The 21,332-nt window shown below is 41.7% G+C and overlaps 2 protein-coding genes across 3 annotated transcripts in view; one reads left to right on the top strand and one right to left on the bottom strand.

The window, feature by feature from the left end:
* The window catches only part of SLC7A9 (solute carrier family 7 member 9), a 32,287-nt gene extending 16,422 nt beyond the window's left edge, over positions 1 to 15,865 (top strand). For both annotated transcript variants that reach the window (XM_068992448.1, XM_068992449.1), the window contains exons 10-14: positions 3,521 to 3,617; positions 4,544 to 4,693; positions 13,020 to 13,194; positions 14,076 to 14,188; positions 15,351 to 15,865. In XM_068992448.1, the coding sequence (XP_068848549.1) occupies positions 3,521 to 3,617; positions 4,544 to 4,693; positions 13,020 to 13,194; positions 14,076 to 14,140 (487 nt within the window). In that variant the 3' untranslated portion in view covers positions 14,141 to 14,188; positions 15,351 to 15,865. The remainder of the gene's footprint in view (positions 1 to 3,520; positions 3,618 to 4,543; positions 4,694 to 13,019; positions 13,195 to 14,075; positions 14,189 to 15,350) is intronic.
* A 1,303-nt stretch (positions 15,866 to 17,168) lies between these two features.
* TDRD12 (tudor domain containing 12) overlaps positions 17,169 to 21,332 on the bottom strand; it is a 68,841-nt gene continuing 64,677 nt past the window's right edge. Inside the window, exons 27-32 of the mRNA XM_068993044.1 lie at positions 19,677 to 19,786; positions 18,295 to 18,355; positions 18,096 to 18,209; positions 17,856 to 18,009; positions 17,696 to 17,771; positions 17,169 to 17,260 (exon numbers count right to left, since the gene is read on the bottom strand). Coding sequence (XP_068849145.1) covers positions 17,169 to 17,260; positions 17,696 to 17,771; positions 17,856 to 18,009; positions 18,096 to 18,209; positions 18,295 to 18,355; positions 19,677 to 19,786 — 607 coding nt within the window. The remainder of the gene's footprint in view (positions 17,261 to 17,695; positions 17,772 to 17,855; positions 18,010 to 18,095; positions 18,210 to 18,294; positions 18,356 to 19,676; positions 19,787 to 21,332) is intronic.

Genomic DNA, 21,332 nt, shown 5'->3' with positions numbered 1-21,332 from the left:
ATAAACTTAGCTCAATGTCCTCTTTTGTTGGAGTAGACTTTTTAATAGTTTCCAACAAGGACTGAAGAAAAGTAAATATCTCATAGCTATTGCTTATCTAAACATTTATTTTGCCAGTAGTCTTAAATGATTTGGCTATGCAGAATTCTAATCTAAAAATCTAATCAATTTCCCTCATCACTTTCAAAGTGTTATTTCTCATGAGATGGCTGTTGTTCTGGCTGTCCTAATTTTGTAGTTAATCTTTTAAATTTGGTAGCTTAAATTTTTTTCCCTTCCACTATGTTTATATCTGGGTATGTTTTATTTCCTGAACTGGGTTTGGTCTGAAGGCTCAGAATCTTTTGATTGTGTAAAGGCTCTCTGCTCTTCCTTGTTGTTTTTTTTAAGATTTATTTATTTGGCTGCACTGGGTCTTAGTTGCAGCATGCAGGATCTTTAGTTGTAGCATGCAAACTCTTAGTTACAGCCATGTGGGATCTAGTTCCCAGACCAGGCATCAAACCCAGGTCCCCTGCATTGGGAGCACGGAGTCTTAGCCATTGGACCAGACCACCAGGGAAGTCCCTTTCTGCTATTTGAATTTTCTTATCCCATTCAATATATTCAAGCTTATTTCTGTGTTTCTTTCTTAATTTCCTGGCTATATTTTCTGTTTCTCTATGCTTCATATTCAGTCTCAGTTCAGTTCAGTCACTTAGTCGTGTCTAACTCTTTGCGACCCCATGGAGTGCAGTACTCCAGGCTTTCCTGTCCATCGCCAACTCCTAGAGCTTGCTCAAACTCACGTCCATTGAGTCAGTGATGTCATCCAACCATCTCATCCTCTGTTGTTCCCTTCTCCTCCTGCCTTCAATCTTTCCCAGCATCAGGGTCTTTTCCAATGAGTCAGTTCTTCGCATCAGGTGGCCAAAGTACTTTTTTAACTTGTAGTTTTCTGTTGATTAAATTCTTAACTACGATAACTTTTTGTTCTGTTAGGAATTCCATTTAGCTCTCCTTCACCTTTAATTTACCATTTTAGACACTGCCTTTCATATTCTTGAATAATCAGGAGTTCTGGGCAGGGGTGGGGGTTATTAAGCCACTTGTTTGCATCAGCTGACTTACCCTTAATTTTCTGATTTTTTGAAAAGTACCAAACTGGATTTAAGAAGTGCAAGGCACATCTGTGTTGGCATCTGTCAAGTGCACCAAGCACTGTGGTTCATAGGCCCTGGACTAGTTTTTACATTTGTTTCTTGCACAAATTTCAGGACTCAGATCAGTTATCTCCTCCTTGAAAGGGCCTCCCCAACTTCCCACTTCACCTACCCCTCCCCCAGATGACCCCTCTGTACCAGCTGCCTCTCAGTTCAGTTCAATCACTCAGTCGTGTCAGCACGCCAAGCCTCCCTGTCCATCACCAACTCCTGGAGCTTACTCAAACTCATGTCCATCGAGTCAATGATGCCATCCAACTATCTCATTGTCTGTCATCCCCTTCTCCTTTTGCCTTCAACCTCTCCGAGCATCAGGGTCTTTTCCAATGAATCAGTTCTTTGCATCAGGTGGCCAAAGGATTGGAGCTTCAGCTTCAGCATCAGTCCTTCCAATGAATATTCAGGACTGATTTCCTTTAGGACTGACTGATTTGATCACCTTGCAGTCCTCTCAAGAGTCTTCTCCAACACCACAGTTCAAAAGCATCAGTTATTCAGCGCTCAGCTTTCTTTATGGTCCAACTCTCATATCCATACATGACTACTGGAAAAACCATAGCTTTGATTAGATGAACTTTTGTTGGCAAAGTAATGTCTCTGCTTTTTAATATGCTGTCTAGCTTGGTCATAGCTTTTCTTCAAAGGAGCTAGCATCTTTTAATTTCATGGCTGCAGTTACCATCTGCAGTGATTTTGGAGCCCCCCAAAATAGTCTGTCACTGTTTCCATTGTTTCCCAATCTATTTGCCATGAAGTGATGGGACTAAATGCCATGATCTTCGCTTTTTGAATGTTGAATTTTAAGCCAGCTTTTTCACTCTCCTCTTTCACTTTCATCAAGAGGGTCTTTAGTTCCTCTTCACTTTCTGCCATTAAGGGTGGTGTCATCAGCATATCTGAAAAAAGCGAAAGTGAAGTTGCTCAGTCCTGTCTGACTCTTTGGAACCCCATGGACTGTAGCCTACAAGGCTCCTCCATCCATGGGATTTTCCAGGCAAGAGTACTGGAGTCAGTTGCCATTTCCTTCTCCAGGGGATCTTCCCGACTCAGGGATCGAACCCGGGTCTCCTGCATTGTAGGCAGATGCTTTACCATCTGAGCCACCAGGGAAGTCATATATCTGAGGTTATTGATATTTCTCCTGGCAATTTTGATTCCAGCTTGTGCTTCATCCAGCCTGGCATTTTGCATGATGTTCTCTGCATATAAGTTAAATAAACAGGGTGACAGTATACAGCCTTGATGTACTCCTTTCCCAATCTGGAACCAGTCCGTTGTTCCATGTCCAGTTCTAACTGTTGCTTCTTGACCTGCACACAGATTTCTCAGGAGGCAGGAAAGATGGTCTGATATTCCCATCTCATTAAGAATTTTCCACAGTTTGCTGTGATCCACATAAAGGCTTTGGCATAGTCAATAAAGAAGAAGTAGCTATTTTCTGGAACTCTCTTGCTTTTCCTGTGATCCAGTGGATGTTGGCAATTTGATCTCTGATTCCTCTGCCTTTTCTAAATCCAGCTTGAACATCTGGAAGTTCTAGGTTCATGTACTGTTGAAGCCTTGCTTGGGGAATTTTGAGCATTACTTTGCTAGTGTGTGAGATGAATGCAATTGTGTGGTAGTTTGAACATGCTTTGCATGGCCTTTCTTTGGGATTGGAATGAAAACTGACCTTTTCTAGTCCTGTGGCCACTGCTGAGTTTTCCAAATTTGCTGGCATATTGAGTGCAGCACTTTCACAGCATCGTCTTTTAGGATTTGAAATAGCTCAGCTGGAATTCCATCACCTCCACCAGCTTTGTTCATAGTGATGCTTCCTAAGGCCCACTTGACTTTGCATTCCAGGATGTCTGGCTCTAGGTGAGTGATCACACCATCGTGGTTATCTGCGTGATTATCATCTTTTTTGTATAGTTCTTCCATGTATTCTTGGCACCTCTTCTTAATATCCTCTGCTTCTGTTAGGTCCATAGCATTTCTGTCCTTTATTGAGCCCATCTTTGCACAAAATGTTCCCTTAGTATCTCTAATTTTCTTGAAGAAATCTCTAGAGATGGGAATGGCAAACCACTTCAGTATTCTGTCCTTGAGAACCGCATGAACAGTGTGAAAAGGCATTTGTCTAAGATGCATTTAATCAGCTTACTTGTGCAAAGCTCACTTATTCAGGAGACTGGACTCCTATCTGAAAATACCTGGGTCATAGCTCAGTCCTTTGCTCTGTGGCCTCAGTAGTGAGATTAGGACACACTTGCTTTGTGTTCATACTGCAGCCTACACCCCTTCATCGACTGACTTCCTTATTATTGCCCTTGCAGACTTGTTTTCGTTGCAGGCCGGGAAGGCCACATGCTCAAAGTGCTGTCTTACATTAGCGTCAAGCGCCTCACTCCAGCTCCTGCCATCATGTTTCATGTAAGTATGAATTCTGCCATGAAAACACCCTCTTAAGGCAGAGAGTCCCCCAGTCTGGATGATAAAGTATAAACCTGATCACTAAGTTCAGTGATTTTCAAATGACCCAGGTTCCCCAGTCTTCAGGTATATAAAATAGTTCAAAACAATTAAAATAATTTACCCAATTTCTGCCTCTTGTTCTGAATTTATCTATGAAAGACACTGTTTGAGTTTTCCAAGCTTGTACCCTTTACATGTTCTACATGCACATTTGTGTGCTCTAGGTCCCTGGAAACAAACTGTACAAAACCCCACTAGCTTATGGGGAAGGAGAATACGGCATTTTACAAGGTGGCTAATGACAACAGCTTCTCATTGTGGCCCAATAATTTGTAAATCATGGGATGCTTGTGAATTAAAGGCCCTTTTACATTTTCTGACTGGAACTTCTCAGTGAGGGGTAGTCCTTGGTTATATGCAACTATTACGGGCAACTTTGGACCACCCACACCCTAGCTTGACAGCCCCTGTTCTCTGTCAACCTACTCCCTCTGGAGATGAGAAAACAGACCCAGAATTACAGGAATTACAAGTCCAGGACAGTGCAGTAAATGCAGTCAATACCAGACCTAGACAGCCTGGGTTTTCTAGTGCAGGGTTCTTTCCTCCAATGAAAACTCTTTGCAGGAAAATTAATAATTGGGAAGCTGGTGCAATATACATTTTGCTTTTCTCCTGTTTAAAAGAGCCACCTATTTTCCAAGTTTCCATCCCACCTCAAAGAAAAGAGCTTCCACCAATCTTGATTCCAAATGTAATGGGATAAACAGAAGTTTTCTTTCACATTACAGTGCTTATCCACTGCTTCTTTTGTCTTTTGTGAAGTCATAAGGGTAATGTTTTCATGTACTGATGACCTAAGGATTCGTTCTTCTTTCCTCGAGGGCATGATCGCGATCATTTACATCATCCCTGGTGACATAAACTCATTAGTCAATTACTTCAGTTTTGCTGCATGGCTGTTTTATGGTTTGACGATCACTGGACTCATTGTGATGAGGTTTACAAGGAAAGAGCTGAAAAGACCTATCAAGGTAGGTTTAGTTCCCTGAATGTCACAAGTGGCTTTGTTTTCCTGAAGTGAGCTAGACAGCAGTAACTAATTTATTTATTTAGATGTAACTATTTTGAGTTCTAGGAGCCTGCTTTCTATTTTCAACCTTTTCTCCTGAATGGCATACTTAAGAGTGGAGTTTCCTTTTCATCTCCTATTATGATCCAGTTGGCCATCTCATTAATTTATTAAAGTTATCAGCAATACCTGTGACCTAAGCAAAGGGAGATTTCCAGTTCTGGCAGTTCTAGGATCTCTCAAGCATACACTTTTTGTCTACTGATGGGGACTTCTGATTCAGACCCAGACCTGTTCCTGTGCTTGCAGCCACCTACAGTCCACCTCTGCAATCTGTCTGAGGCTCCTTCCTACCTGCCTCCATGGCTGGTGTGGGTCCATATACCGATAGGGAAGGAGAATGTATTGTGTTTTGCTTATGTTATGGGCTCTTTTTTTCTTTATATTAAAACCTATGGTATATATTCTTTGGAGAAGGAAATGGCAACCCACTCTAGTATTCTTGCCTGAAGAATCCCATGGACAGAGAAGCCTGGTGGGCTACAGTCCATAGGGTCGCAAAGAGTTGGACATGACTGAAGTGACTTAGCACATACATTCTTATGATAACAAGCACAGATTTAAGAAAAAGGTAGGCAAAAAGAGGGCTTCAGAAACTATATAGCAAGAATAAAAATAGTGTCTTTAGCTTTGGAATTTCGTTTCATAAATCTGGTTAAATGTCTTTCTGGAACGGTAGCTTGACTGTTACCCAATCGCTAAGGACAGCAGTGGCATAGAGTGGCCTGCTGGGATCAGGCAGCTCCCCTCAATCAGGAAATCAAGGATGCAAAATCATGATGGTAGCACAGATTTGTAATCTGCACAAAACTGCTCAAACTGAAATGAAAAGGATTTGAGAAAAAATATGGAAGGAGGCAGGAAAGAAAATGAGAGAGATCAACATACATGTAACTGGAGTCGCTGAGGAAGAAAATGGAAGTAATAGAATTCTTAAAAGCTGTGATTTAAGAAACCTTTCCTGAATTTGGAAGAAAAGGAGGAGAGGGGACCTTAAGAGGAGGCAGGGACTTGAATCAACACACTGAAAGTCATACAGTACAACTGAGATATCCTAACTAGAGTATAAATACATTCTGATAAAACTATGGAGTTTCTTCTGTTTTAATGCTTTGGGTATATCACATCCTCTTTCTTGTCCTCCACCTCAATTCACTTAGAAAGAAAAGGAAATATACAGGCATCAGACTTCTCACCAGCTACACTATGCCATAAGACAGTAGGCAACTTATTTAAGGTATTCAAGGAAGTGAAATGTTGTCAAATATTTTATATCTACTCAAACTGACCTTGAAGAATAAAGTTACCAGTGAGAGAACTCAAAGCATACATTGTTATGTGAAACCTTCCTTCCTTTGGAATCACTAAAGAATGAGCTTTAGAAACCAAAAAGTCATGGGCATAAGGTGAATATATTTAAGAACCAACACTTAACGACAGGAGATAAGGATGGCAAAACAGTATGTAAATTATGAAGCACTGACAATATAACAAAAGTGGAAGAGAAAGCACAGGAAAGTATTCAAGGGAAGTGTGTCAGAGAAACTGCTTTAGGGCACCATTTGAAATTAGATGCTGGAGGGGGGAGAAGAAATCTTTAGCTTACTTCATTACTGCTTATTATGAACAATATCTTAAAAGGGGGAGACAAAGGTATTTATTATACCTATTTATAATGGTAATGCTCAGAAGAAAGGGGTTCCCTAGTGGCTCAGTTGATAAAGAATGCACCTGCAATGTGGGAGACTTGGGTTCGATCCCTGGGTTGAGAACTAAGAAAATTAGTGTTTATAGATAAATATATCCAACACACACAACACACCCATGAAACCACATCATGAAAGAATCTATACATGAAGACTCAAACAGGGAAACAAATCAGAATATCTTCCTGGTTGACATTTTCTCACTAGAATGCTTATTAGGGTTTTTTGTTGTTACTTTTTTTTTTGCTTATTAGTTTTTTAACATTCCCAAACTTTACAGAATCTATGAATCTCTTAATAGTCTTATGTCTAACTGATAGTCATATGGGAAAAAATGAGTATTTAAATTTCCAAAACCCGCTACAGTATTTTTAATCCATGTGTGTGAAAAGTTTCAAATGACATTCCAAACCTGACGCAAGCGGCCATCACGTGTAGGTGCACTGAAAAGTGTGGAAAAGCATGCGTATCTCACGCTTTGGGAAACATGTTATTGCATTAAAGGCAACCATTTACTAACAGTCATACCAATTGGTGCCCAGGAAATCATTTTTTTAAAGCAGCTAACTTCTAGGTATAACACATTTGTTGCTGTGTAGTCACTAACTTGTGTCTGACCCTCTGCGGCCTCAGGGACTGCAGCCCGCCAGGCTTCTCCATCCACGGCATTTTCCAGGCAAGAATACTGGAATGAGCTGCCATTTCCTTCTCTCCAGGGGACCCTGCAGACCCAGGGACTGCACCCTTGTCTCCTGCATTGCAGGTGGATTCTTTACCACTGAGCCACCAGGGAAGCCCATAGCACGTGTTGGAGATATATATATATATATATATATATGCATTTACTGTCTTTTAGTTATATCTGAAAACTCTACTTAGAAGTTTAAGATTTCACCTGATACGTGGTAATTTTCCCCACTTTAACAATAAAGGAAGGAGCCTCTGGTGAGAGTCTTCCCACAGAATGTTACTCTTTAAAGGGCAAGAAAATGACAGTTAAGTAGAAGGTACTTTATATAGACATGTGAAATGATATGAAGACAAAACTTGCCAGCTGCATGAATAAACTGGCTTATTCGGCCTAAAGAGTTTAAATTGGCCATTAAAAGAAAAAAATAATTTTTAGGCAGGTTTACAAAGTGGTGAAAGATTAAAAGGATAGGCAAAGAAAAACGAAGCAAATGAAAATACGTAGAAAACAGGGGCTGTGATCTTATCAGACAAGCATTCAGACCCAGAACACAAGACAAAGACCATTAAGTAATAATGGCTAAAGAGATAAGAGTTATGAAAACCTATTTACCACACCACGTAATTACTTTTACGAAACAAACTACAGGAAACACAAGGAGAAACAGACACACACAAACAGAAGACTTCAGAACATCTCCCTCAGAGCAGGATAGATCCAGGTACATCACTAGTAAAAGCGACTGAAGATATAAAACAATGTAACAGGTACATTTTAGGGATTCCTATCAAATTCTGAGTTCCCCAAATAGCAATCACACCTTTTCAAGTGAAGACGGGACATGTCTGAATCTGTAATGCCACCAAGAAAAACTCTGATTAAAAAGTCAGACATGTTACAAAGTACATTCTCTGTCCATAATGCAATAAAACAGGAAATTGATTTTAAAAATTAACATCTTTTTTGATCCAAATGGAGGCAGGAAATGAAAGTACATAAATTCCTAAAAATAACAATAATGAAAACAAGACATCTATGATCAGTGCTTTAAGGAAGTTCCGGTATATTACTTACATCAATAAAAATGAAAACAAATTAAATAGACAACTCAAAAAGCAAGAGAAGAATCAACAAAGAAAACCAGAAGAATGTAGAAGGAATCAATAAACCTCTTAAAGAAAGAACTTAAGATTCTTAACTGGATTATTTTTTAGAATTTCACCATGAACTCAGATTCTGCTGGGGTAGTAAGCTGTATTTTCCTAGAAAACTGTCCATTTCATGTAGGTGTTTGAATTTATTTATATATAGCTATACAAAATAGTTTATTATTAAAAAAAATAACTTCCTATGTTCTGGAGATTATTTCTCCATTTTTGTTTATCTATATATTTATGCTGTTTTTCTTTCTAAGGTAAGCGTGGCTCAGACGGTAAAGTGTCTGTCTACAATGCGGAAGACTCGGGTTCAATCCCTGGGTGGGGAAGATCCCCTGGAGAAGGAAATGGCAATCCACTCCAGTACTATTGCCTGGAAAATCCCATGGACACAGGAGCTTGGTAGGTTACAGTCCATGGGGTCGCAAAGAGTCAGACACGACTGAGCAACTTCACTTCACAGGTTGTTTTACTGATTTTTCAAATTATTTTTATGGACTGTAACACTAATACTAAATCTTGCAAAGACAGCATAGAAAAATCACAGGCCAATCTCACTTTTGAATATTGATAGAAAAATCATAAAATAATTTAACAAATAGAATCCAATTATATTAAAAACATACCATGACTAAGTCAAGTCTGTGCAAGCGTGGCTGAAGATTAGAATGAACTGGATTTAATTCATGGGGGATATAATTCATCATATTAATATACCTACGGTGAATACCCCTGTGATCACCTCCCACAGATGCCAAAAACCACCAGATAAAATTCAACATACATCACTGACAGAAACACAAATAGAAATGCATAATCTTTTCCTTGGTATGATCACACACACAAACACACCTTATGGCAAAAAGCAACCTTAATTGATAAGCTTAACTGATAACCTTAATACTAGAGAGATCCTTGCTAGGTCTAAGATAAGAATGCCTTCCTTCTATTGATTTCTACTATCAGCTAACACTGTTCTGAAGATAGCAGCAAGAGTAAGAGAAAGCCATTTGGAGCATAAGGATTAGAGAAGATTTTTTGAAAGTCTTTCTAAATTCAAAGAAAATAAAAGTGTACACCTGGAAAACCCAAAAGGATCAAAGAAAAAACTACAAGAAAATATAGTAAAGTAATATGACATAAAATTAAGACACTGAAATCAATAGTCTTTATTTATAAAAATGATGCCCAATTAAAAGGACTTCCCTGGTGGCTCAGATGGTAAAGTGTCTGTCTACAATGTGGGAGATCAGGGTTCAATCCCTGGTTTGGGAAGATCCCCTGGAGAAGGAAACGGCAATCCACTCCAGTACTATTGCCTGGGAAATCCCATGGACAGAGGAGCCTGGTAGGCTATACAGTCCATGGGGTCACACAGAGTCTGACACGACTGAGTGAAATCAATAGCCTTTATTTATAAAAATGATGTTCAATTAAAAGAAAATGAAAGACAACACCTCATCTTCCCCCTGCTCCATCTGAAATAAAAACCTAGCCATGAACTTCAACAAGAGGTTAGACTTCTCAGTGGAAAAGTAAAATTCTCCTGCAAGACAAAAAAAGTAACTTGAGCAAATGGAAATTCATCATCTTCTTGGATAGGGAAACTCAGCATCCTTCATTTAGACATTTCATGTAACTATAATAAAAAACACCATCTAATTTTTTCTCTGGAGTTAGACAAGCTGATTATACAGTTCATATTGAAGAACAAACTACTAATAGCAAGAATGGCCAGGGAAAACCTGGCCATTAAATATTAAAAATTAAAATATAGATTCTGAAATTTAAATATCCTAGTACTGATGCATGAAGAAAACATAAGCTGTTTTGTAATCCAAGAATGGAAAAAACCTTTCCAATGACTCAAAAATCAAGAAGTAATTTTTAAAAAGGGGGCAACCGTATCTCGTGGCCAAAATAAAAATGCATGCATTCAGATAAGGAGAAGAAAATTGAAAGCACATATATACAATATTGGAAATATCTGCAATAATATCACACACACAAAAAGGGTAACAGCCCGCATTTAAAGAGTGCCTAAAATTGAGATGGGAGTTACTAACAACTGAAATGGACAAAAGATATAAATGGACACAAGTCAACAAAGTTCAATGAGAACAACGCGTTGACACTTAAACATGAAACACATGGGCCCCAGCACACTCAGTTTTGTTCCTAACAAGAGACAGACGCCAGAATTCTAACGAGCTACCATTTCATGCTTGTAAGATGGGGCAGAAATCCCAGAGTCTGGCCACACCCCATGGAGGTGGCCATGGGGAAGCAGCCTTCTCCAACACTGCTAGTGGAATTCAAATGATATGCCCGCTATGGATGGAAACCTGGCCATATCCAGCAAAATTACATATGGATTTACCTTGTGACCCAGTCATCCTGTTTTGAGGTAATCTATCCCAAAGTCTAGTCAAGGCTATGGTTTTTCCAGTGGTCATGTATGGACGTGAGAGCTGGCCTGTGAAGAAAGCTGAATGCCAAAGAACTGATGCTTTTGAACTGTGGTGTTGGAGAAGACTCTTGAGAGTCCCGTGGACTGCAAGAAGATCCAACCAGTCCATCCTAAAGAAGATCAGTCCTGGGTGTTCATTGGAAGGACTGATGCTAAAAGCTGAAACTCCAATACTTTGGCCACCTGATGCAAAGAGTTGACTCACTGGAAAAGACTCTGATGCTGGGAGGGATTGGGGGCAGGAGGAGAAGGGGATGAGAGAGGATTAGATGGCTGGATGGCATCACCAACTCGATGGACATGAGTTTGAGTGAACTGCGGGAGTTGGTAATGGACAGGGAGGCCTGGCGTGCTGCGATTCATGGGGTCGCAAAGAGTCGGACAAGACTGAGCGACTAAACTGAACTGAACGGATCCCAAAGTGAAGGTGACAAAAAATATGAAACATACCCAAGGTCATTAATTGCAGCATTAACTGTAAAAGCGAAAGCCTCAACACAACCCAAATGTCAATTAGTGGAAGACTAGCTGGATAAGTTTGGAACATCCACCAAATAGAGTGGTAAGCAGTAATAAAATGGATAAGTAATTTTATACAGCACTGCTATCTCTGAAGTATATTAATGGAAAAAACCAAGGTGTAACACTGTGTTTTATGCATTTGCTGCCTTTTATGTAAGGGTAGTGGAAGATGAACAGGTGTATGCATGTTTGTGCATATACATGTGCTTATTCGCAAAAAGAAATAACGGGAGAATAAAGCGAACTCAAGAAAAAACTTATAATATCAAAAAATTAAACACTGAAAAGGGAAAGAGCAAATCCCTGAAAACTCCAAACAAATGGAGATAAAAAAATATTACTCTATAAAAAGATGACATAACCACGCAGAGCAGAATTACCAGAACTGATACTAAAGTGCATGACTTTTAATTGCATTTCCCTTGTGGCTTATACTCTTCTGTTAAAAAGAACTGCAAAAAAAGTCTTAAACTTCATGCTACTTACAATGGTAGTACTGGTATAGGGAAGCCTGGCATGCTGCAGTCCATGGGGTTGCAAAGAGTCAGACACGACTGAGCAACTGAACTGAAATGAACTGGTATAGTTATTTTATTATAGACACACTGTAAGATAAAGAAAATAAGTAATCATGTGAAAGCCATTATGAAGATTTCTGAAAAGAAGCATTAGGAAAGAAAATGCAAGTCTAGAGTAAACTAAGGAAAAAAGTGCAATCTTACATTTGAATCAAAACTATTAGAATCATTTGTGCAATGTTTTCCCCTTTGTGAAAAAAAATGATTTTTCTCTGTCCTGGTGAAAGAACATTGAATACCCCAACCACCCAGATGATGGTTTCTAAGTGTCCATTTCCTACTGAAAAGAAACAGCTCCCTGGAGAAATGGGTGCATCCAGATCTGCCTTGACTGGATGTCTCTTGAGCCCCTGAACTCACTGATTGACTTCAGGGATTCGAAAGTGTGGCAGTCAGACCTTAAGTGCTTCCTGAGGTGACGAAAGGAAGTGCACTGCTCCACCACAAAAGGCTCCTGCCTCCAGGTCTAGCCCCCGGTTTTGACAAACGAGAGGGACAGAGGAACACGTTATCAGCAGAGCTTGGAGAAGGCAATGGCACCCACTCCAGTACTTTTGCCTGGAAAATCCCATGGATGGAGGAGCCTGGAAGGCTGCAGTCCATGGGGTTGCTGAGGGTCGGACACGACTGAGCGACTTCACTTTCACTTTTCACTTTCATGCATTGGAGAAGGAGATGGCAACCCACTCCAGTGTTCTTGCCTGGAGAATCCCAGGGACAGGGGAGCCTGGTGGGCTGCCGTCTATGGGGTTGCACAGAGTCGGAAACGACTGAAGCGACTTAGCAGATGAAGACAGTGTAGGACACACCATCTGATTCTGGCAACAAATTAATGGCGAGACAGAGCAAGGAGGGAACCAACAGGTTAAAATCCAAGTCCTTGTCGGTGAGAAATGCATGACGTGTACTTTACAGCTAAAAGTAACGTGAAGGCGTTTTCTTTATAGTCTAGGGAAAAGGGAAGAACAAGTGAAATGAGGTCGGCAAATTTACTTACAAGCGATCGAAACTATGTTCTTCTTTCTCTATCAAGGGTATGAAAAATTTCACAAGGGAAACAAGTGCTCACGGCCGAGTCGTGACTCCATGTTGTTCTGCCTGCAGGTGCCCATTTTCATCCCCATCTTGGTGACTCTCTTATCCGTGTTTTTGGTTTTGGCCCCAATCATCAGCGCACCTGCGTGGGAGTATCTCTACTGTGTGTTGTTTATGCTGAGCGGCCTTGTATTTTATTTCCTTTTTGTCCACTATAAGTTTGGATGGGCTCAGAAAATCTCAAGTAAGTATCAACCGGGGAACCGCTGTGCTATTAGCGAAGCAAGGCAAGCCCAACACCCCGCAGCCTCATCTGTCCCGATGCTACCAGGACTTTCTTGTCATAGGGTCTCACACAGCTAACAAAATTTCATCTCCTCTTTGGGAGGACACGTGACCTGTTCCCCTCAGTGTGACACCCCTGGGGTCCACCTGTGGCCTCTATTATTTCCCAAGGACTTTGTTCCTTTCTTGAAAGAGCTCCTCCTGCCTCTAACCTCTTTACGCTGATCTAAGCCTAAAGCTGAGGGGTTGCTGGTGCTCTGAGGTGAAAATGAAAGAAAAGGTTAATAACTATCAGAAAACTGGCCACACTTGCCTATGCCTCTGAAAATGGACTTGCATTTGATTATACTGACAGAGAATCTAGCCAGGATAACTTACTACCTAAAGGCCCCACCCAAATATGCCTTATTTCTCAGCTTTGAGTGTTTAGCCAAGCTGTTCCCAACAAAAACTGTTAGAATTAAGGAAGAAAAGAGAACGAACCATCTGTATTTTAAAGGAGACGCCAACTAAGTGACTTCAGACTACATATCCAGCCTTGGTCAGTGGTAAATAGTTAAATATACACATATAACTGAGTCATTCACATTTTTCCTATAAATGGTTTGGTGGCAGTGAAATATTTAGCAGGTTCCTAATGCTTTAATGGGAAGTAACTTATCTCCAAAGAACCACCATAGCTCCCAGGATGGGTCTGCCCATCTCTACCTACCTATGTCTCCCAAGCACAGGCTCTAATAGGAGACACATCACCAAGGAGTTTAACACTATCACTGCTCACCAATAAGGGGGGTGGAGCTGATTCTTAATGACGCTTTTCTAACTGCACTTCCCCCATAGAGCCTCTCACCATGCACCTTCAGATGCTGATGGAAGTCGTCCCCCCAGAGGAAGCTCCAGAGTAACAAGCTCGGCCTCTTGTGCCAAATCCAAGCTGTGATGAACTTATTTTTGTAAGCAATATTTGTGGTTATTTCTTCCTGATGTTTTTCTTAAGGAAAAAAAAAACAAACATATTCACACGTGTATGATACTATTATTTTTAGCTATCCTTAATTCCCTGGGTGGGTGCTGGCTGAAATCAGCAGGCAAGGAGATAACCCAGAAGAATGGTGGTGGTGGGAAGGACTAAATCAGAGCCACTGGCACCACAGAGTGACTCTAGCAAGGGGCACATCACACCTACTTCAATAAAGGGTGTTCTTTCAGCTCCATCATCAGCAAGGTACATATATGTATATATACACACACACATACACACACATGTATATGTATACACACACACACACATATACATTTAAATATAAAATTGATGAAACTTTGCTTTGATTGAAATAGATTTTTAAAATACTCAAGTACGAATGCTTTCCTACTTACCCCCACCCCTTCCTGTATTTCACCCGGGGCACATGGGGCAGGTCCGTCCCAGGCTGGCGTCAAGGCCTGCAGGGCACAGCTGACTGCCCAGGACCACCCACAGCCTGTGTCCACAAGAAGCTCAGTGTCACAGGTCCTCTGACAACCTTCACTGGTATTTCAGTCAAACCAGGAAGTATGGCGTATAAAATTCAATTGCATTTGGCACTCAGGAATATTCCTGACAAAATATGGTTTAAAAGAATGGAAAAAGTAACATTTCCGTGAAAACACTGAAATTTTATTAATATATTGCAAAAGACTTTCACACCAAAACAAAGAAAATGAGCAATTTTAGAAGCATGCAAATGTACTTTTACCATGCATTTCAGAAAATTTCCCAAAACATGAAATCAGTACATATTAATAGCAGAGAACAACAACAAAAAAAAACCCAATGAGTAATTGTTTACATTTCACAAGCCAGTAGTCCCGTACCTTACAGAACGTAATTCAGAACTTCAAATAGTCATAAATTTAAATGTCTGAAAAAAGAAACTGAAATTTAAACATGTAGCCGTCCTCTGCCCAATACTTTCACTCAGCTGTTAGTGAACCACAGGAGACAATCAATGTTACATCTCTGAGAACAGAAAGCCCCATCGCTTTCACCTGGGCACACATCTGTGCAGCTCTGCTGCTTGCTATTATTATGTGTTGTGTTTTACGAGAGACAATACAATGGCGCGTACACTGCAGGTGGCCAGCAACCTCAGGGAAAAGCCAGTGCAGCTCGGGAGGCCTGGCCACCGACCCAGAGGCCTCCCCGGTGGGAGCGAAAGCTGTATTTACCGAAACTACACGGGGTAAGAATGTTACAAGAGCTGCACAGAATCAGAACCTCTGCCAGCAAAGACACCACAAGTTCCCGAAGAGCCTGCCCAGTTTAGCCAGGAAAAAGGACCGCCGGTACACCTCATGTGCCAATCGGACACTTGCCGGTCAACCACGGGCTCACAGTGGCAGCAAGGATGAGATCCCGGCAGCTGTCCAGGCTGGACACCACGTCCGCCCCCCCAGAGGGCAGCGGCATGACTCCACCCAGCAGCACTCCAGGCCCCACAGCTGGGCAATGCCCACCAAGAAGCAGACCGTCTTATTTTACAGATGAGGAAACTGAGAGCAAGAGGACGGTAAACGCCTGCTCATGGGACACGACAAGACAGCTTGATGACAAAGTTTACCTCCCGTTCAGGTGGTGCTTCGTACGTGGGGCAGATAGAAACGTGGGCACCTGTGCTTTCTGATGTGTAAAAAAGAATAAAGATTCTGGGGGGCTGTCCTAACAGTCATGTTCTGTCATGTTATTTTCCAGTTCTAGGCAAAGCTGCCAGGCCCACACTGAAGCAGTGCACGGGGTGTGAACTGGCCAGCGGTTCGCCGTCTAACTCTCCAGTTAACTGGAGAGCCAGGCTCTGGGCAGTCCCACACTGAAGTGCTCAAGGCAAATGCACATTTCCTGATGGCCTCATGACTGTGGGTGCTGCAGCCTCGCCCCAGGCCGAGGCCATGAATGTTTGCAGGGCTCACCATGTGCAGGTATTCTGAGCACTGCCTCCAGGCACAAATCCTCTTCAGTTTCCACTGGAGAGAGACCTGTGTCCTGTTTGTCCCGGACGCTGCAGGTTCCAAGGATACTTCAGAAGCTTTACCTCCAGAAAGCCCTGGGTCAGGCTGCTATTGCTGAGGCAAGCCCATTCTCGCCCTTGGACTGTCTCTTCGCAAGATATCAGCTTACCCTGGGTAACCAGCTATCACTATGTAAAGACTACTAGGAGCATTAGCACACACACAGTTATGTTGAATGCCAACTAACTCATGGCTGAAAGTGAAGTGAAGTGTTAGTTGCTCAATCATGTCTGACTCTTTGTGACCCCATGGACTGTAGCCTGCCGGGGTCCTCCGCCCATGGAACCGAGGCAAGAACACTGGAGTGGGTTGCCAATTCCTTCTCCAGGGGATTTTCCCGACCCAGGGAATCTTCCCGACCCAGGGATTAAACCCAGGTTTCCTGCACTGCAGGCAGATTCTTAACTATCTGAGCTACCAGGGAAGCCATTGAAAAGGTCTCTTAAGCAGTGCAGAGTGTGTATTTTAAGAAATCTCCATTTATATGTGCAAGATCAGGTTTTAAGAATGTACCAAACACAGGTCTAGATGAAAAAACAACAATGAACTCCAGGTGGTACAGTTCGTTACCTGAATGCCTGGCTTGCATCACTCAACCTGAGTGTCAAGGCGGGCTTCACAGCAGGCGGCCAGCAGGACAGCCCAGCACTCACAGTGCCTCTGCTCCCACCTTCCTTCCAGAGTCTCATCATCAACTCATTTTTCTATCAGTTAAGAATTTCTCACCATTACTAATCCCAGTGCCACAAGGTAACACTTAGTGACGCTTGATCCTTGAGGGAAAAAAGGTCTGAATGTGACTTCCTGTCTTCTTAGCTTCTGGTCACAGAGCAATATCCATTTCTGCTCAGAAGCCTCTGGCCACTCTGCAGGTTTTACTTCACATTCTCATTCACTCTCACTTTCATCTTCATCCGAACTTTTGTCACTGGTCTCAACCAAGCCTGCCACGCTGCAGGACAGGTTTTTAGAATTTACAACTAAAAGAGGTAGATATTATCAAAAATATGTTAATAATTACAGATTCATTAGCAAATATTCCCCCATGCCCATTATTTTGGTCATTGCAGAAAAAGTCCCTTGGGTTCTAGCTCTGTATTTTGTGACTCAAGTTTTCATGATTTTAAGCAAGAAACATGCAAGAACAATTTGCCTGCATAGGGGTAAGTTATTTTCCTAGGAGAAATATTTGTACAAGTATTACAAGGAAGTATGTTTATAACCAAGAGTTGATAGTCCTCAAAGCAGAACATTTAGCACCAAGATCAACCACAAGGAGAAAACTAACACCTAAGGGCTTTACAGTAATGGCCCATTTTTACAAAAGCTGCATTCCTGGAATCTGCGTCCACCCCCATGATGCTCAGGTCCTACGATTCTCGATTCTCCTGGGGAGTGGGTGCACCTCCTCTTACCTTTGGCAAAGTGGCTATCCTCCTTATCCTCATCACAGTCTTCCCAGTGATCAAAATCAAAAGCCACATTGGGATTCTGTTCAACATAACAATTTACATTACTTGAGAGAATAAAACAAACTCAGGGTGTTAAGACCAAGCATGGTTGACTTCTACTCACCCTCTGTTTGAGTAAGCCACACCAAGACTCCCTTTGCTCTTTTGCAAGAGTGATTACAGGTTCGTCATATTTAATTATGCATTTGCAATCATCTTTTATTATGTTGGCTTGCAGCTCCAAATCAGCCAAGTAAAATTTCTCTCCTACCCAGGCACTAGATTTACAAAAAGAAATAAAGTCAGCCTTTTAAAACATTAGAAATTATTTCTATTTGGTTTTATAAGCTATATATAAACCCACCTGAAGACAACTCTATCTCTAAAGTATTTACATTTATAATCTTTCACATTCCTTATTTTTATCTTCAGTATGACCACATCCTCTTTTTGGAACCATTTTATTTGTGGGTGGAAGCTGGAAGAAAGGGAAGAGGATTATATGCTCATCTCTGTGTATCTGCTAGGCAAGTAAGGAAAGCAGACCCCAACAATGTGCATACCTTTTCGGCGGCTCTGTAGTTTTGTTAATGGAAACACCTCCAGTGTTTTTAGGTAAAGTTTCTGTCCAAAAAGTCAAATTTTCCTATAGGTTATTTATATGTGACTCCATAATATTTAGACATATATATTATATATAACATATATATTACAAATAACATGTATATGACTCCATTATATATATAATATATATATATGTACTTTTGGCATTTTATGCAACTTTTCGTTGAACTACTATGAGCATAAACTTCATAGTAACTGAAGTATCCAGCTGCAAAGAACAATTTAAAAAAAGTAAAATGTACATCATTTAGTGTAACTAATAAAACAAAAACTAGATAAGAAAAGAACTATTTACACTGACCAGTATTATGATTAAACAATTGGGAATGTAAACTCTGTGAAAAAGGACCACATGTAATTGTTGGCCATAGGACACCACTGCTCCAATGTCCCTGCTATTTCAGCCTGCTAGCACCCCGAACAATTTCCAGAACAGCAGTCAGTACGTGCAAGGACCACTGCAGCACATAACATTTTGTAAATCAGTGCAATTGAAATTCTCAACCTAAAATGTCTGAGGCTTTCAAAGACTTGAGCAAAAATGTTTATGAGGGGCTTGTTAACAATAGTCAAAAACTGAAAACAATGTCTTTCAACAGGCAAATGGGGAAATAAATTGCAGTACATTCATATCACAGAATGAAAGCAAAAGTGAAAGTTGCTCAGTCATGTCTGATTCTTTGCAACCCCATGGACATAGTCCATGGAATTCTCCAGGCCAGAATACTGGAGTGGGTGGCCTTGCCCTTCTCCAGGGGATCTTCCCAACCCAGGGATAGAACCCAGGTCTCCCACATTGCAGGCAGTTGAGCCACAGGGAAGCCCATATCACAGAATACAACTCAGCAATGAAGTACCACTACTACTTACAATAATCTAGATGAATTTCACAGACATAATGTTGATGAAAGAAGCCACGAGAGTGTATACCATGTGCTTCCAATTCAGCAACACTGATGGTATCGCAAGTAAGAACAGGGGCTCCTGGGCAGGGCTACAGACAGGAAGGGTACGTAAGGGAGACCACTGGGATTCTGGGAATGGCCAATAGCCTGACCTGGTGGGGTAATGGACATGTACACACAGGAAAATTCTGTATGTTTAAGATCCATGCACTTTTACTGGATAAGCACTATACCTCAAATAACAAAAAGGAAAAAAGTTACAGAAAAAAAAAATCGGAAGCTGAATTGTCAAAAATAGAAAGTTAGGTAACATCAGTTTATATCACCTTCTAATTCATCTAAAAGTGGAAAGCCTAAACATCAAAAAATTTCCAAGCATTAGTGATTTTAAATTACCCATCTTTTAAATAACCAACCATGCTTTTGGTTTTCTGAGTTTGTCTTGGAGTCAGTTCCTCTCTCTGAGCCCTTGTCCTCTTGCTGTGTGCTTGGCAGACAAGCACTGTCTTCTCTGGAAGAAGGTATCCTGGGCGGAAAAGGCAGAGGTGAACTGTGAGACGGAGAGACAGGAAGAAGCTGGCTCCCTACAGGGATTTCCAGCAAGAAGAGGGAGGCAGGCCAGCCACATGTGGCTGGAAATGCCTCCTACAGCAGTCAAACCTGCACAGAACTTACGGCTCACTGACAGGCGACAGGCAGGTCAGCCAGCTCCGGGCACAACTGGCGTCAGGTGCCGAGTGGCTGATCGACATACGTCACCCAACAGGTGCAGGAACTCATTTGCCAAAATAAAATTCTTTTCAAATCATATAACTCTGAGAATTGTATGCACTGCTGCCCACTTCAAAGAGGATAAAAGAGCAGAAAGTACAAGCCGTCTCCTTTCCTCTCCTGTCCCAGCTTCCTAGACACCCTCTTACCACTCTGGATCTATTGCTGGGAACATTCTTTGCAAGAAAAAGCAAATACTGCCCTCTGTATCTTTCTATCTGAAACACACACACATGTTTAAACACGTGGGAACCTACTACATTACATTCACTTTTCTATCCCTTCCTTTACTGTACTGAGTAAGTGGTGATTGCACCATATCAATATATAGAGGGCAATCTCATTCTTATAAAATTGTGTTTTTCTTTTGGTTGTTTTAACAGGTAACCACACACATGTGGTTCAGTATTTTAGAAACAGATAGAAAGGTCTACACAGTGAAAAGTCTCTCCCCTCCCCTCTGTTCCCTAGTCACCAATTTCCTTTCTCAAGGGAGAAAACAAAAATCATTTCTTGTGCATCCTTTTCAAGTTAACTGAAGCCTAAAGGAGCAACCTATAGAAACACACGTATACACACCCCTATGGGTAGGGAGTGTGCATGTGTATCTCCAAGGGCACGTCTGACTGACACATATGAAGCCTGTGGCATGGAGGGCAGTGTCCCATGGTCCAACCACTCAGGCACGGACCCTTTTCTCAGGCTTTGTTCCCCTCACCACCGTGCAGCCTCAGACCCTCTGTCGCCCACCCTCTTCTTCCACCACGGCTCTGACCTCCCCCTCCTGGCCCTCTTTTACTGGGGATCAGTTCCTTCCTCCTCCCACACTTACACAAGTCATGACTGTCCTCAAACACCAGCAAACCAGAGCCTCCCCATCCACTTTCCTGCACTCTAGGTTTATACGTTCAATAACCTGAAACTCAAGTCCAAAACCCACGCAGTGTCTCCTCCCCTCTGAGCTGGCTGCTCTCTGAGAAACATCCTTGGACAGCCAACCCTGCCACTATCTTCTCAGTCCTGAGGACTCAGAATGACACAATTATACACACTCCCCTGTGTCTGTCAACCTTTCAGGTCCCCAGACTCTGTCCCCCTTTCCAATCTGCTGTAAGAATGGCGCCATGCTCCTCGATTCTGGTCCAGCAAACACACAGCTGCCATTCATCTCCTGAAACGGAGTCCCTTCCTGGGAGGCAAGCTTCCTCTGTAGCTCCCGTGGTCTCTGCACTTCCCTCCATGCTTATGACCACAGGTGTCCAGCACTCCTGTGCGACTGCAGAGTCATCTGTGCCCAGGCA

The sequence above is a fragment of the Capricornis sumatraensis genome, chromosome 20, assembly GCF_032405125.1.
Source record: "Capricornis sumatraensis isolate serow.1 chromosome 20, serow.2, whole genome shotgun sequence".
NCBI lineage: Eukaryota > Metazoa > Chordata > Mammalia > Artiodactyla > Bovidae > Capricornis > Capricornis sumatraensis.
This window is presented reverse-complemented; position numbering and strand designations above follow the sequence as displayed.